The sequence below is a fragment of the Dipodomys spectabilis genome, unplaced genomic scaffold, assembly GCF_019054845.1.
Source record: "Dipodomys spectabilis isolate Male_0828 unplaced genomic scaffold, ASM1905484v1 ptg000069l, whole genome shotgun sequence".
Classification (NCBI taxonomy): domain Eukaryota; kingdom Metazoa; phylum Chordata; class Mammalia; order Rodentia; family Heteromyidae; genus Dipodomys; species Dipodomys spectabilis.
Window position 1 is genome coordinate 6,317,904 of NW_024870746.1, and position 15,243 is coordinate 6,333,146.

Sequence of the window (15,243 nt, forward strand, 5' to 3'; positions counted from 1 at the left end):
GGCAGGTGTGCAGCCTTGGGATCCTGGGAGCCTCCACCCTGCTCCGCCCCAGCTCCGGGGTGCTGAGCGCACCAGTGAGATCCACTTTTCCCAGCCACTGGTCAGAGGGTGGGGATGCAGGTCTGACAGCTTGTCTATAGTTGCTGCGGGGGCTGGGCGGCGTTGGGGGTGAGGACTCTGGGAGGCTAGGGACAAACAATTCCTGTGGTACAGGACTGCTTTGAGAACCATCCCAGATTGGGCAGAAACAAACCTCCAGCATCCCTGGGATACATTGTGACTGACCCTTTCTGTAGCTCTTGCCCTCCCCAGCCCACACTTGTCTGAGGAAGCAGCGTCTCCTAGCGGCTAGACCTGGAAATGCAACAGAGCCCGGGCAACAAACTTAGAGGCGCTCACACAAGTCTCACGTTTATTGTAGGAGAGCAGAGGCAGACTGTAAGCGCCTCTCAGTCCCATCCAACCCCAGCCTTTCCCCAAGACTGAGTTGAGTCCATGTTGACCTGTCCCCAGGATGCTGCTTGACAGTGCCTGGCAGGGCCTGGTTCCTTAACATTGGGCAGGCACTTCAATGACTAGGATCCTGTTCCTTCAGTCATTTTGGGGGAACTCCAGCAGGGATTCTGCTTCTTTAAGTCCTAAATCTTGGCTGGCAACAGCAAAACCTCAGGAGAGGTCAGAGGTAGAGCGAGGATAGTGCTGGGGGTGGGGGTGCCGGTCTGGAGTTTGGGAAGCCAAAGAAAAAAGATCAGGGGGCTCTTTCCCTAGATCTCTCACCCTGCTCACCCATCCTCAGTCACACCCTCCTCACCTACCTGGAGGGTACCACCAGCGGTATGATCCCAGCTCCTGAGCCAGGCAGGTCACGTGACGGCCGCCTACCCTGGGGATCTGCAGGCAGTGGCTTCCTTGGTGGGGGGGGCTTAGCAGGTCCCTGAGACTGGGAGAGAAGGCAGGAGCCAGCTTGGGGGATAATGGTGGTGTTGCCCACCCTTGACACATTGGTGCTGGGAAACACCAGTTTGGGGGGCAGCACCAGAGGTCATCCTTGGCTCCAAACAAACCTGTCACCTTAAAGATGCCACTGGGATATGTGTCCCCAGGCACAGACAGGGCATCTTGCCACAGCTATCACTGCCACGTCTACCAGCACCACAGCTCAAGGTGGGGGGAGAGGCTGTGCCCTTCTCTCCCCCTCACTGTTACCTTCGGGTGCCTCACCACGGGGTCAGCGGGCAGAGGGCGGGTGGGGGGGTTGGGTCGGTCAGCCAGTGCAGCCTGAACAGAGAGAGGGGTGGTGGCTGTGAAAGGACAGTCAATGGCAGTGGACATGCAGAAGTGCCCGCCCCCCAGAAATTCAAGTCAACATGCAAACGCAGCCAAGGGGCCTGAGAGAAGGGGGGCATGCACAGAGGGCTTGTGTGCATGCCAGCAGATAGACACTTCAAGAGGGCGAAAGGTGTAGATCAACTCTGCAGGCCCTGGTCCACTGCAGTCCTGCCACTGACCACCAGGTGGTGGTAGAGACCAAGGCAGGAAGCTCACCCTTTGCGGTTGCTGGGGTCAGGAGACTGAGAGGGGGCACCCTGGGCACCTAATGAAGAGCACCACTGGCAGGGAGCAGGGATGAGAGCTGTAGGTGGACACCAAGCCTCCCACTTGTCTTGGGACAGGACGGGGCCCATCCCAGATTTACCTGGAGTTTCTTAGGCACGGGGTCAGGCGGCAGCGGCCTGGAAGGGGGGGCCGGGAAGCCAAGAGCACTAGCCTGCTGAGAGGTCAGAAGGAGCAGACAGGCAGAGTGGGTAGGAAGGAGCAGAGAGACAGATGTGAGCAGAGAGGGGTTAGTGTCCAGGTAGGAGCAGCAGGGCCCTAAAAGTGTGGGGCTGTGCATGCGGTTATTCATCTGCATGCAGGGGTGACCAGCGTTGTAGTGAGCATGCAGGCTGCTTGCACACACTGACTCCTGTCAGCAGAGCCACAGGGCTCAGGCCCGGGGCACTCACCAGGGCTTCCACACATGGTGTCCTGGGCCTTGTCAGGTCCTGGCACACTGAAGGCCCTTCTGAGCACTACCCCCCTTGTCCCCTGCACTGGTCACTGTGGAGGGCAGGGATAGACCCACCTCTTACAGCCATCAGTTGGGCCACCTGAAAGAGCTCAGCTGAGCCTCTGGTTGAGCCTCTGGCCCTCCCATTCCAGCCTGTCTGCAGCCAGGGCAGAGATGGGAAGGGCTGGCCCTGACTCCTCTGACTCTGAATGAACAGTGTTGTCCTTTTTCTGAGTCTACAACCTTCAATGCCCATCTCTAGGGTCCAAGGCAAATGTCAGCAAGGTGGGCTCCCTTTCCTCTGGCATCCAGGGCTCACCTTAATGGTTGGCATCATCTGGGGCCTCTGTGAAGGTCCTGGCCGTTCACTGGGGCCGGATTGGGCTGCCCTGAGCATAAGGAAAAGCAAAAAGAGGGACAGGTGGGTTGGAGGAGTAGCTCAGGTGGTAGAGTATCAGCCAGTGAGTAAAGGTGTCAAATCAAGAGTTTGTATCCTGGTCTTGGAGGGGAAAAAACAAACAAACACCAACCAGTAGTTGGAGGCATGGCTCAGTTGGTAGAGCACCAGCCAGTGCATGAAAGCATCAGGTACTGTTCCAGTGTCAGACAAAAAAAGAAGGAAAGAGTCTAACCTCAGACCCTGTTGACGACTCAGCTGCACTTGGTTGAAATTAACCCTTTGCAGCCCGTTGGAGAGTGGTTTTGTGTGGTTTAGCCTAACTAGGTGAGGGAGAAGTTGATCATTTTGCAGAAGGGCCGCTGTATCTCACACTGGGTTCCTGGGGGAAATGGCCTTGGTACCCCACCTGTCCCCCCAGGGAGTGAACCTGGCAATGGGAAATTACAGGACATCTGCAAGGAAGGGAGGTGTGTGATTATGGTGCTAATGGTGGTCAGCAAGTTCAGGGTCCAAGAAGCTTGGGTCTCAGAAGCAGGGGGCAGGGCTGCACAGGGGAGGTGAGAATTGTCCCCAGTCGTAGGAAATGGCAACATGGAAGGGATATTCATACCTGTATTGGCAGCTGGTTCCCTTGAGCTGGCATAGTCGCTGCTGCAGGCGAGCGCGGTACCAGTAGCTGGCACCAAGTAACAGGAGGACCAGCAATAGCAGGAGACTGAGGAGCAGGCCAGTGGTAAGGGAGCTAGTTGCTGTGGAGATGATCAGGTTTAAAGGTAGGCAAGAGGGGCTGGGAAGGTGGCTCAGTGGTAGAGCGCTTGCCTTGCATGCCTGAGGCCCTGGGTTCAATTCCTCAGCACCACATAAGAAAAAAGCCGGAAGTGGCACTGTGGCTCAAGTGGTAGAGCGCTAGCCTTGAGCTGAAGAGCTGAGGGACAGCGCCCAGGCCCAGAGTTCAGGCCCCACGACCGGACCCTCCCCCCCCCCCCAAAAAACAAAGTAAAGGTAGGCAAGATCCAGAGGTGGTGGTATACACTTGTAATCCTAGCTACTAAGAAAGTAGAGATAGGATAGTGGTTTGAGGCCAGCCCAGGCAGTCAGTGAGACCTCATCTCAACCAATAAAGCTGAGAATGGTAGTCACGCCTGGCATCCCAACTACACAGGAAGCTTAAATAGGAGGCTCATAGTCCAGGCTGGCCCAGGCATAAACATGAGGCCCTATCTCAAAAATAAGTAAAGTGAAAAGAGCTAGTGGCATAAATCAAGTGGTTGAGCACCTGGTTGGCAAGCACAAGGCCCTGAGTGAAAATTCTAGTACTCCCTCAATCAATCAGTTGATCAGTCAGCAGGGTTAAGAATTCTACCCAGGGCCGGGTGCTGGTGGCTCACGCCTGTAATCCTAGCTACTCAGGAGGCTGAGATCTGAGGATCGCCGTTCAAAGCCAGCCCGGGCAGGAAAGTCTGTGAGACTCTTATTTCCAATAAACCACTAGAAAACTGGAAGTGGCGCTGTGGCTCAAGCAGTAGAGCACTCACCTTGAGCTGAAAAGCTCAGGGACAATGCCCAAGCCCAGAGTTCAAGCCCCACGACCGACAAAAAAAAAAAAAAAAGAAAGAAAGAAAGAAAAAAGAAAAAAGAATTCTACCCAGGAAGGAGTGGAAAGGCAGGAGTGAAATTGTTAGAGCATGCGGAAGGGTGAGAGTCAGGGAACTGGAAGTGAAGGGGTTAGAGGAGGGTCAGGGGAAAGGCAAAGGCAGAGCCGCGTTCCCCTCCCAGCTGCCCCTCCCCCAGGTTACCTCGGAGCTGGGTGATGCAATCAGGGGGTGCCCAGCCCTCCTCACAGTGGCAGTGCCTGTTGCTGTCACAGACCTGGAGGTTCAGGGTGAGCAGTAAGGGGGTCTGCATGCTGTCACCCTTTCCTTTCCTCGTATCCATTTGTCAAGAGCTTGGACTTCCACAAGCGGAAGAGAGAAGTCTATCCATGTCAGAGGCAATTCAATGGAGCTAATGCTCAGCAGTACTTCAGTACTATGCTAGCAGTGTCCACTCTTGTCTCCTCCTTGAGGAAGTGGGTACGCGTGTGCCCACTTGATGGATGAGGAAACTGAGGAAGGTTACTTATCCCCCCCCCCCCCCAGGGCACACAGCTAGCAAGAGGTAGAACAAAGACTGGACACTCGGGTCCCTCTGTGTCCAGAGCCTCTCATTCTTTTCTTGGAGGGCCACTTCTCCCCTTCTGGCTTCCCCACAGCAGCTCACCCCATGCCCGTGGCATTTGCTTCGACATTCCTGTGCTCCCAGAAGATCCACAGGCTGGCATCGATGGTCTATGCACACCTGCCCCATGGAGAGAGAAAAAGGATCACAGGCTCACAAAGCTTTCCTGGGACTGGCAGGCTGATGAGGCTCAGGCCCTCACCACTTTTACAGAGGAGGCTCAGGGAGCAAAACCTCCATCCTAGGTAAGAATCAGACTTCCTGCGCGGCCCAGACATTTTACACCAGTAGACAGTGCGACCCTGGCATTGCTTGCTGGGGTTCCGTCACCTTCGATCTGGTTTTGCCCACCCAGGTTACTCACCAGGCCAGGGCCACAGGCAGTGCCAGGCAGAGCCAGGAGGGGTTGGGCCACATCATTGCCCAGGTCCAGATGCACCCAGCTGCAGTTCAGCTGTGTCCCATTGACTGCCAGGGTCTCCCAGCGCAAACCTTGGGCTAAGCCCAGCAGAGGCTGGGCTGTACCCCCTTGGCACTGCAGCTGCCCACACATGGCATCTCTGATGGCAGAATAAAGGCAAACAGGGTCAGCAGATACAGGGCCCAGTCTCCTAACAACCCAGAAGAGGAGCCTGGCTTCCCCGCTTACCTAGATGTGCAGGGGATATAGCTGCCATTGGGGCTGCGTCCACAGTTCCCAAAGGCATTGCCCCGAGTGTTGGCTGTATGGAGGCAAAATGGGGCGGCAGGCTGGGCCTCGGGTCCCCACAGAGACCGGCACTGCTGCGTATAAGAGGCGCAGCGCCCGTGCATACACACAGCCTGTCCACCAGCACAGGGCTCACCGTCCCCCAGGCTGACATCAGCAGGGCACTGGGCACTATCTCCTGAGCAGAACTCGGGCAGGTCACAGTCACCTCTGGGAGGGCGGCACTGCCAGCCAGCTGGGCGCAGCTGCAAAGGGTGGGAAGGCAGCAGCATGGGGTACTGGGCATATTCAACTAGGAGCTCAGGGTCAGAATAAGCCTTTCTCCCCTGGACCCCTGCAGGGGAGCTCTGGGTGAAATCATTCTAGTCTGTGCCTACCTGGCAGTTTTGACAACAGGGTCCATCAGATGCACATTGTGCCCCTGGCCTCAGCTGGCAGGTGAAGGCATCACAGCAGGGATCAGTGCAGTCCTGGGCACAGGATGCAGAGCGAACCAAGCATCAGCGCAGGCCAAGCCCAGGACCCACCTTTACCTGCTCCTCCCCAGAAACAAACCCAGAAGGTGCTAGAAGCCCCACAATGAATGAGAGCTAGAGCCTGCTAGTCCATGGCTGTCCCTGTAGACAGACAGGTCCCTCAGCAGCAGCTTGCAGCTCAGGAGACCAGCTTAGCCAGGGTGATGGGGCAGAAGAGATAGGGCTTTGGTTGAAGGGCTTACATCCGGAAAGCCACAGTCACACTGCTCATGCGGATCCACGAACATATTTCCACACGAAGAGGACATAGCTGGTAGATTGGACAGTCGTTCAAAGAGACAGCTGCCCATCCCGTCCAGGAGGGCTTTCTCCAGGGCCTGTCGGCTGCAGTTGCTGAAGTTCAGGCCTGGTAGGAAGCTAGGGGAAGGGGCAACAAAGCAAGTTAGGGTTAAGGAGTCTCCTGGCTTGCATAGTCCCTTTACCAGTACCTCCACCCCCACCCCCCAGTATCCTGCAGTCACTCACTCTGTGGAGGCCTCCATGATGCAGCTCTTGGATGGAGCTGGACCTGGACAGGGGCAGCTTCTCCCAGGCGAGTCATGATCCAGGCCTAGGCTGTGGCCCAGCTCATGGGCTATGGAAGAGGCAACCCCCACGATGCTTGCCGAGTGGTCCTGTCATTGGAGAGTGGATACCCCAACACAATGCTCACTCCATCCTGACTACTCCTGGGACAGATTTCACACTGTCTCCCTCCTTAATGGTTTTTGTTTATTTTGTTTTTTGTTTGTTTTTGGTCTGGTCATGGGGCCTGAACTCTGGGCCTGAGCACTGTCCCTCAGCTCTTCAGCTCAAGGCTAGTGCCCTATCACTTGAGGCACAGCCCCACTTCCGGCTTTTTTCTTTTTGCTTATGTGGTGCTGAGGAATTGAACCCAGAGCCTCAGGCATGCAAGGCAAGCCTCTACCACTGAGCCAACTTCCCAGCCTTTTATTTTGTTTTTGTTTGTTTGTTTTTGGTATGTGTGTGCTGCTTCTGGGGCTTGAAGTCAGGGCCTGGGCACTATCCCTGAGCTTTTATTTTCAACCTCTTTAATTTTTTTTTTTAATTGTAAAGATGCTATACAGAGGGTTACAGTTACATGAGTGAAGTAATGAGTACTCTTCCTATTGAGCATTGTTATCCCCTCCATTGTTTTCCCCCTACCAACCATCCCTTCCCTCCCTACCTTCCCCGAGGTTCTTTTTCTTTTTTTTGATTGTGATTAAGTGATTACATAATTTCCCGAATTTCACAGTATTATGGAATAATGATGCTCATTTAAAGTCACAAGTTCATTCTAACTTTCCTGGAGCAAATTGTCTATCACAGTCTATAACATATAACGGTGTTCACATGTTATACACCATACATGTGATCAGCAGCATGGGGATATTTAGTAGTTCAATCTCTTTAATTTTTGAAGTAAGAGGAGAATCTAGTCCTACATGATAAGAGTTCTGGGTTTTATGTCAGGTGCCAGTGGCTCATATTTGTAATCGTACCTACTCAGGAGGCTGAGATCTGAGGATCATGGTTTGAAGCCAGACCATGAGACTTTAATCTCCAATTAAACACCAAACAGGGGGCTGGGAAGGTGGCTCAGTGGTAGAGCGCTTGCCTTGCATGCTCGAGGCCCTGGGTTCCATTCCTCAGCACCACATAAGCAAAAAGAGAAAAGCCGGAAGTGGTGCTGTGGCTCAAGTGGTAGAGCACTAGCCTTGAGCTGAAGAGCTGAGGGACAGCACCCAGGCCCAGAGTTCAGGCCCCATGACTGGACCCAAAACAACAACAACAGCAAAAAAAAAAAAAACACCAACCAGCCAGTGGTGGAGCTGTGGCTCAATAGGTAGAACTAGCCTTGAGCCCAAAAGCTTAGGGACAGTGCCTAGACCCTGAGTTCAAGCCCCAGGACAGGCACAAAAGGAAAAAACAGAATTCTAGGTTCTAGCTCAGCTCTGTCACTTCCCTTATCACATAGCCCCTGGAGACCACCTGTGTGTGTGTGTGTGTGTGTGTGTGTGTGTGCTGGTACTGGGACTTGAACTCAGGGCCTGAGCACTGCCCCTGACCTCTTTTTGCTTAAGGTTAGTGCTCTATCACTTGAACCACAGCTCTACTTCTGGCTTTTTTTGTGGCTAATTGGAGATAAGAGTCTCACAGACATTTCCTGCCCAGGCTGGCTTTGAACTGTCAACCTCAGCTCTCAGCCTCCTGTGTGAGGATTATAGGTGTGAGCCATCAGTGCTCAGCTTCACCTGTGTTCTTTGTGCCTCAGTAGCCCATCACCTACCCTGCAGAAATAGGGAGTCAGCTGTGCACACTGTGATGCACTGGCCACAGGTAAAGAGCTCCAGACAAGAAGAGTATTGAGGTTGGTCTAGCATGTAGGGAGTTTCAGTGAACTGCCCCGGGAGCCCAGAGGAGACCTGTGAGAAGCTCACCATGTTCACACCTCCTGAGAAGTCCGGAGAACAGATGGAGTTCTGGATGGCCATACCCACCGTAGGCCCAGAGAAGAAAGTATCACTGTGGGAGGATGAGGTTAAAGATCAGAGCCTAAAGCCAGGGTAATCAGCACTTCAGAGCCTAAGCTAGGGAGTGGAGCTTGGGACCTTACGTCACCAGCTGGGCACTGTCGTGTGGTAATCGAGGCAGCAAGTTCACCCTGCGCCAGTGGAGGAAGTTTTCCAGTGTGACAGCTGGGTTCTGGACTATCTCCACCAGGTCATGCTGGGTCCAGGCCTCCAGGCCTACTAGTACCACCCGCACATTCAGGGGCCGGAAGAACTGGAAGAGAGATGGGCTTCAGGAGAGGGGTTGCTGAGGTCAGAGGGCTGTGTGACTACTTCTTAGTCCAACACTCACCGTGTCTAGGAGGAGGGCCACTTCTAGTGAGCGGTTCAGCAGGCGTTGGAAGTCGGGGTACCTCCTGACCTGTGGGCCAAGAGGTTACCATGAAAGATGGCAGAGTGTGCAGGGGGCAGGAGAGGTCTAAAGCAGCAGCAGGCTCACCTCGGAATGATCGGCCACAATCACCAGCTCCACAATCTTGCTCTCCGTTATCACGTCTCGCTTCCGCTGTGGGTAAGGAAGAAGGGGAGAGTCAGGCAAACTTGTCTTGCAGGGCATGGAGCAAGCTGTGTTCATGCCCATCCTGTGTGGTCAGATAGAGAAGGTGAAGAACCCATTGCACAGGGGGCTGGGAAGGTGGCTCAGTGGTAGAGCGCTTGCCTTGCATGCCTGAGGCCCTGGGTTCGATTCCTCAGCACCACATAAGCAAAAAGAATAAAGCCAGAAGTGGCACTGTGGCTCAAGTGGTAGAGCACTAGCCTTGAGCTGAAGAGCTGAGGGACAGCGCCCAGGCCCAGAGTTCAGGCCCCATGACTGGACCCAAAAAAAAAGAACCCATTGCACAGATGAACCATGGAGAGGCTGGTTATTTGCCCAAAGTGGGCTAAAAAGTAGATTATAAAGCTTGGAGTAGAGCCCTCGTTTCCTACTACAAACTCAGTACTTCTTAAAAATAAAAAAAAAAAAGAAAGAAAAAAAAAGATAAACTAGGCTCCAATCACTTAGGCTTGTAATCCTTATCATTTGGGAGGCTGAGAATGGGAGGATCATGGTTTGAGGCTAGCCTGGGTAGAAATGTTCACAAGAACTCTTCTTGGTCGAAAGATGCTATGTGTGAGGACACCCTTGAACTATATGACAGGCTGAGATTAGAAGGACTGAGGTTCTTTTGGGGCAGAAAAGCCCTCAGGACTCCCATCTTACTGGAAAGATGTTGGACATGTTTGTGGATAAGAAGCCTAAAACAGGTGGATCATAGTCCAAGCACAAGCCTGGGCAGGAAGCAAGAGTCTATCTCAAAAACAACTAGTTTAAGCCAGGCACCAGTGGCTCATGCCTGTAATCCTAGCTACTCAAGAGGCTGAAATCTGAGGATCACAGTTCAAAGCCAGTCCGGGAAGGAAAGGCTCTGAGACTCTTATCTCCAATAAACTACCAGAAAACCAGAAGTGGTGTTGTGACTCAAGTAGTAGAGTGCTAACTTTGAGCTGAAATGCTGAGGGACAGTGCCCAGGCCCAGAGTTCAAGCCTCACAACTGACAAACAAACCAAACCAAAACAAAACAAAAAGTTTAGGCTGGGTATCAGTGGGAGGGGTGAACAACAGAAAGGATAAATAAGAACAAATATTGGTCAAGGTACTTTATATGTTTGAAAATATAGCAGTAAAATCTGTTGAAATTGTCTTAATAAAGAGAAGGGAGCTGGCACCCGTGGCTCATGCCTGTAATCCTAGCTACTCAGGAGGCTGAGATCTGAGAATCACAGTTCAAAGCCAACTGGGGCAGGAAAAATCTGTGAGACTCTTTTTTTGTTGTTGTTGTTGTTGGTCGAGGGGCTTGAACTCTGGGCTTGGGCGCTGTCCCTGCACTTTTCAGCTCAAGGCTGTCCCTGTGCTCTTCAGCTCAAGGCAAGTGCTCTACCGCTTGAGCCACAGCACTACTTCTTATTGAAGATAAGAGTCTCACTGACTTTTCTGCCTGGGCTGGCTTTGAATGGCGATCCTCAGATCTCAGCCTCCTGAGTAGCTAGGATTACAGGCATGAGCCACCGGCTCCGACCTGTGAGACTCTTATCTCCAATAAACCACTCAGAAAACCAGAAGTGGTGCTGTGATGGAGCGCTCGCCTTGAGCTGAAGAGCTGAGGGACAGCACCTAGGCACAGAGTTAAAACCCCATGACCACCACCACCACCACCACCAACAACAAAAAACAAAAAAAAAGAAGAGAAGGGAGAATGAGGGGTGAAGTTGATGGAGTACATTGCCCACATGATGGAACTGTCACAATGAAACCCCCTCATACAACTAATGTATGCCAATAAAATTCTTTAAAAAAAATAACTGGAGCCGGGCGCTGGTGACTCACGCCTGTAATCCTAGCTACTGAGGAGGCTGAGATCTGAGGATCATGGTTCAAAGCCAGCCCGGGCAGGAAAGACCGTGAGACTCCTATCTCCAATAAACCACCAGAAAAACCGGAAGTGGCGCTGTAGCTCAAGTGGTAGAGCGCTCGCCTTGAGCTGAAGAGCTGAAGGACAGCGCCCAGGCCCAGAGTTCAAGCCCCACGACAGACCAAAAAAAGAAAAAAAAACTGGTGCAAAAGAAGTATGGTTTAGAGGTAGAATGCCATAATAATAGTAAATATAATAATAATAATGGCAAAAATACCATACACCAGGCACAGTTCTAGGCACTTTACACACACACACACACACACACACACACACACACACACACACACAGTTAATCTTCACATCAACCTCATAAGCAGTGTTGTTTTCCCTATTTTACAAATTTTCTAATTTGGGAGTTTTGATTGCTTTCTCATTGGCAACTATGTTTCTTCTCTGCCTAAATGGGGGTTTTCTGCAAATCGAAATAGTAAGACAGGCAAGGAGTTTGAGTAGAACCCTTGCTTCTGATGGTAGATATAAAACTTAGTGATATGACTTTGGGTAACTCTGAAATTACTTCATTTTATATTTTTGGTGCTAGTACTGGGGCTTGAACTCAGGGCCTTGGCACTGTTAAATTTTTTTTCTGCCCAAAGCTGGCACTCTACCACTTGAGCCACACCTCCACTTCTGGCTTTTTGGTGATTAATTGGAAATAAGAGTCTCATGGACTTTCTTATTCCAGCTGTCTTTGAACCAGGATCTCAGATCTCAGCCTCCTGAGTAGCTAGGATTACAGGCTTAAGCCACTGGTACCCAACTGTTTCCTCAATAAAAGATGGACAGTACCTGCCTGCTTGGCTTGGTGGGAAGAGTAAAGGTGGCGGCACAACTGAAGCCCAGCCCCCCTGCCTTTCCTCCTCACCCGGTGAGGATGGTGCTGTCCCAGAGGGAGATCCGGTGAAGCCTGAGTGGGCATAGGGACACGTCGGCGCAGGGCACAGGAGTGGCGTGGCAGGAGGTTAACTTGGATACGAGAGATAATGGGAGAACCCTGAAGGTCCCCCGGCCCCAGATCCACGGCATAGCTTCTCTCTGGAGACAGGACCACCAGCCCCCTAAGAAGAGACAGAAAGTCAGAACATTTCAGCTTCATGCCTGAGCCCTGCACCACTGTCATGGGACCCACCCACTGTACCTGAGCCCGGAGCAGGTGCAGATGGAGACCCAGGAGCCCGCATGGCCCTGCACTCCTCCCTGATAGCAGCAGTTTTCCTACAGCAGAGAAACATTTGTTTCAGGGGGAGCGGCACTTGAACCCAGAGGACTCTAGACCTGCAGCGTCCTCCCAATTCCTCCAGGAATGCTACCCTCCAGTTGCTCCTCCCTCCATTGCCCAGGCTAGAAAAAGGACACAGACAGGCCTGACTCACCAGAGTGTGCCCCTCACTGACAACCCGAGTACCATCAGGCTGGTACCACACCAGGGTTGGGCGGCCTGGAACCAAATCCCTATGGAGTGAAGAAAAAGGAAGGTCAGCACCTGACACAGGTAATGGATGATCTTCTGGGAGCCAAGCAAAGCTCCTAACTTGCCCACTTCCCCTGAGGCAGCAAGAGTTGGCTCACTTACTCTCTGCCAGGCTATCTGGGTTCCAATTGAGGTTTTGACACAGGATGGCTGTGTGGCCTGGGGCAAATTATTTAGCCTTTCTGTGCCATAGCTTCTTCATATGTTAAATGAGGACAATGATATGTAATTGTCTCTATCTTACAGAATTGTTAAGAAGAACCTACATGAGTATGGGCTTAGTGCCTGGCATATAGTAAATACTATGTAAATGTGGGCATATGCTTTTTATTATTCCTGCCATCTTTTTTTTTTTTTTTCTTTTGCCAATCCTAGGGCTTGAACTCAGGGTTTGGGCACTGTCCTTGAGCTTCTTTTGTTCAAAGCTAGTGCTCTACCATTTGAGACACAGTGCTTTTTCTGTTTATGTGGTACTGGGGAATTGAACACAGGGCTTCATGCATGTTAGGCAAGCATATTTCCAGCCCCTGCCATCTTACCTATTTGGTAGCAGCTCTATGATATGATTCTCACCATCCAGCTCCAATTGAATTCTCAGGGCTTCAGGTGAACTGGTCTGTGGGTATCAGAAGGATGTCACTCCCCTTAGCCCTGTCCACAATTCCTATTCTCCCTAACCAGCAAACCTCAGGCCCTCAGGAGAGCACCAACAATTAGGTCATACACTAGTGGGGGATCCCTAGGGAGTGGCCAGGAAGCCCTGCCTGGACTGGGGCATTGTTCTGGGGGGTTGTGTGGGGAGGTCAAGGAAGGTATCTGAGCCGCCCCTTCTCAGCTTCCTGTCCAGAGAGGAAGCATCATGGAGGACCCAGCACAGGGCCCCAACCCTTCCTCTGACTCAGCTTTAGTAAGGGGGGGAGTTGGTGAGGCACTGCCTGACACCAACCATGTGAGATGAAAAGAGCAAGTCTAGTCAGAATTCACCCAGTGGAGATGGATGGCTGAGGAGTGCATGCAGAGAGGAGAGGCGTTAAGTAAAGCCAGGTGCTAGCGTGTGGGGAGAGGAAGCTCCACCTGGATTGGACCTGCAACAAGAACTCCATCCACACACAGACTCTGCAGCTGAGCTCTGGCCTTGAGACACTTGAGAACTAAGGATGAGAGTAGTGGTATTTATTAGCTGAGAGATGGGGGGGGGGGGGGGACTCACCTGAAGCACCTCTGCTAGGGGAACTGGAGGGTTGTCTTGAAGGACTTGGTGCTCTAAGGACCCACTCAGGATCTTTTCTGGTCTGGTCTGCTGCTCCTCAGTGCCACCTGCAGAGCCCCAGAGAACCCCAAGAGAAGGCCAGGAGATCTATAGTGGAACTGGAGCCACTGGTGCCTTCAGATGTGATGGGCTTGTGCATTGCATGCTGAAACTCAAGGGGGAAACTGGAGGGAGAGGCTGCTTTCCACCACCAACCCATCCCTACAGCCCAGAGGGAGTCCAGCTTGCTCAGCCTGCATCTGTTCCTTGGATCCTTCTGGCCGATCTTAGGTTTTCACAGGGACCCTCCCCTGTTCCCACACCTTTCCAATTATCCCCCCCCTCACAACACACACACACACACACACACACACACACACACACACACACACCCCAGGAACACCCTCTCTCAGCACTGGGCGAAGCCTTGTGGCTGAGTGCCCATTCACCCTCCCCTTCCTTCACTTCGGAGAGGCAGGCAACACCCATTTCTGGGTGAGCAGTGCAAACACCCCTACCTCTCTAAATAGCCTTGATGCCCAGTCGGGCACACCCGCTCCACACAGCCTCCGCTTCCTCCCCGAGCGCTGCCCCCCCCCCACCCCATGGCTCTCTCCGGACACTCCACCCCCGCCTGCCCTCTCGGCCCCCCGGCCCAAGACAGCAGCGGGAAGTGAAAGTTCCAAGGAGGAGTTGGTGTCCCGGCCTCTTTCCTGGCGAGGCTCCCTTCTCCCGGCTCCTCCCGCCCCGCCCCGCTGCGGGTGGCCACCGCACCGGGGGTGGGGGGGAGCGGGGGCTGGGCCTGGAAGGAAAGAATCCTCCTCCCTTCCATCTCATGAACCCTGCCCATTCGGGACCCTGGCACCCTGTGGAACGGCCAGCTGGGCTCCAGAGGGGAGCCGACTCTCTTTCCACCACTTTTAAAGGGGGCGCCGGGCAAGGCCCCTCGATGCCCGGTACCTGAACTGAAAGTTTCTGCGGGACAACGCAGAGGGCGACCGGACGGCGAGCACCAGTATCCATCCCTTCTCCCCCCCTTGGCACTCCATCGCCGAGTCGCCAGGCCCAGGTGCAGCAGACCAGGCAGGCCGTGCTCTGGGTGGGCTCTCCGGCCCGCCCCGGGTACCCCAATGCCGCCTCACTTTCCCGCACCTTTCCCTAGGGTACCCCTCCCTCCACTCCTTCCAGGCCCGGAACTCACCTGTGTTTGGGAGCGGCGGAGAGGGCCGCGGGCTGCCCGCGCCCAGGAGCCCCAGGGCCCAGAGCAGCGCCAGCGGCATGGCAGCAGCGCCCCGGGCCGGGCGAGGGCAGCAGGTGCGCGACCACTGGCAGAAGCCGAGGCGCGGGGTCGGCTCCACGCTCACCGCGCCGCTGCGCAGCACCAGGCCCCGCCTCGCCCCGCCCACCGGCCTGGAGTTAAGCCACGCCCCCACAGAGGCCCCGCCCTCGTCGGCCCGCCTCCGCCGCCGCGCGGGGTCCTAAAGGAGCTGCCGGGGGCCCCTAGCACCGGCTCCGCCCCCGCTTCCCGGCCTAAGCCACTTTCCCGAAACACTGCGGCAAACCCTGTCGGACTGGCTTGGTTGTCACGCCTTCCCTTCCCTC

At 53.8% G+C, this 15,243-nt stretch overlaps 1 protein-coding gene across 4 annotated transcripts; it reads right to left on the reverse strand.

Annotated features, from left to right (window-relative positions):
• Nucleotides 1-385: 385 nt before the first annotated feature.
• Nucleotides 386-15,002, reverse strand: Adam15 (ADAM metallopeptidase domain 15). 4 transcript variants are annotated; one of them, XM_042682041.1, is made up of 23 exons: nucleotides 14,843-15,002; nucleotides 13,603-13,709; nucleotides 12,932-13,008; nucleotides 12,295-12,373; nucleotides 12,060-12,136; nucleotides 11,787-11,979; nucleotides 8,907-8,972; nucleotides 8,760-8,828; nucleotides 8,512-8,681; nucleotides 8,336-8,420; nucleotides 6,378-6,526; nucleotides 6,095-6,269; nucleotides 5,754-5,846; nucleotides 5,317-5,621; nucleotides 5,032-5,227; nucleotides 4,710-4,787; nucleotides 4,247-4,319; nucleotides 3,061-3,199; nucleotides 2,370-2,439; nucleotides 1,697-1,768; nucleotides 1,207-1,278; nucleotides 816-940; nucleotides 386-719 (listed from the first exon to the last, which is right to left on the reverse strand). In XM_042682041.1, the coding sequence occupies exons 1-23, from the start codon at nucleotides 14,919-14,921 to the stop codon at nucleotides 677-679; spliced, it is 2,592 nt and encodes an 863-aa protein (XP_042537975.1). In that variant the 5' UTR covers nucleotides 14,922-15,002; the 3' UTR covers nucleotides 386-676. The 4 variants fall into 4 exon arrangements, with proteins under 4 accessions (XP_042537975.1, XP_042537974.1, XP_042537976.1 ...); XM_042682040.1 differs by having other exon boundaries at nucleotides 1,697-1,771; XM_042682042.1 differs by lacking the exon at nucleotides 1,207-1,278 and having other exon boundaries at nucleotides 1,697-1,771.
• Nucleotides 15,003-15,243: the final 241 nt, after the last annotated feature.

Coding starts and splice junctions, on each gene's coding strand:
- Adam15 (XM_042682040.1), bottom strand. CDS start 14,921: ATGCCGCTGGCGCTGCTCTGGGCCCTGGGGCTCCTGGGCGCGGGCAGC. Junction 12,374..12,931: donor ATAGAGCTGCTACCAAATAG/GTAAGATGGCAG, acceptor TTCACTCCATAG/GGATTTGGTTCCAGGCCGCC. Junction 5,228..5,316: donor TATATCCCCTGCACATCTAG/GTAAGCGGGGAA, acceptor TTCTGCCATCAG/AGATGCCATGTGTGGGCAGC.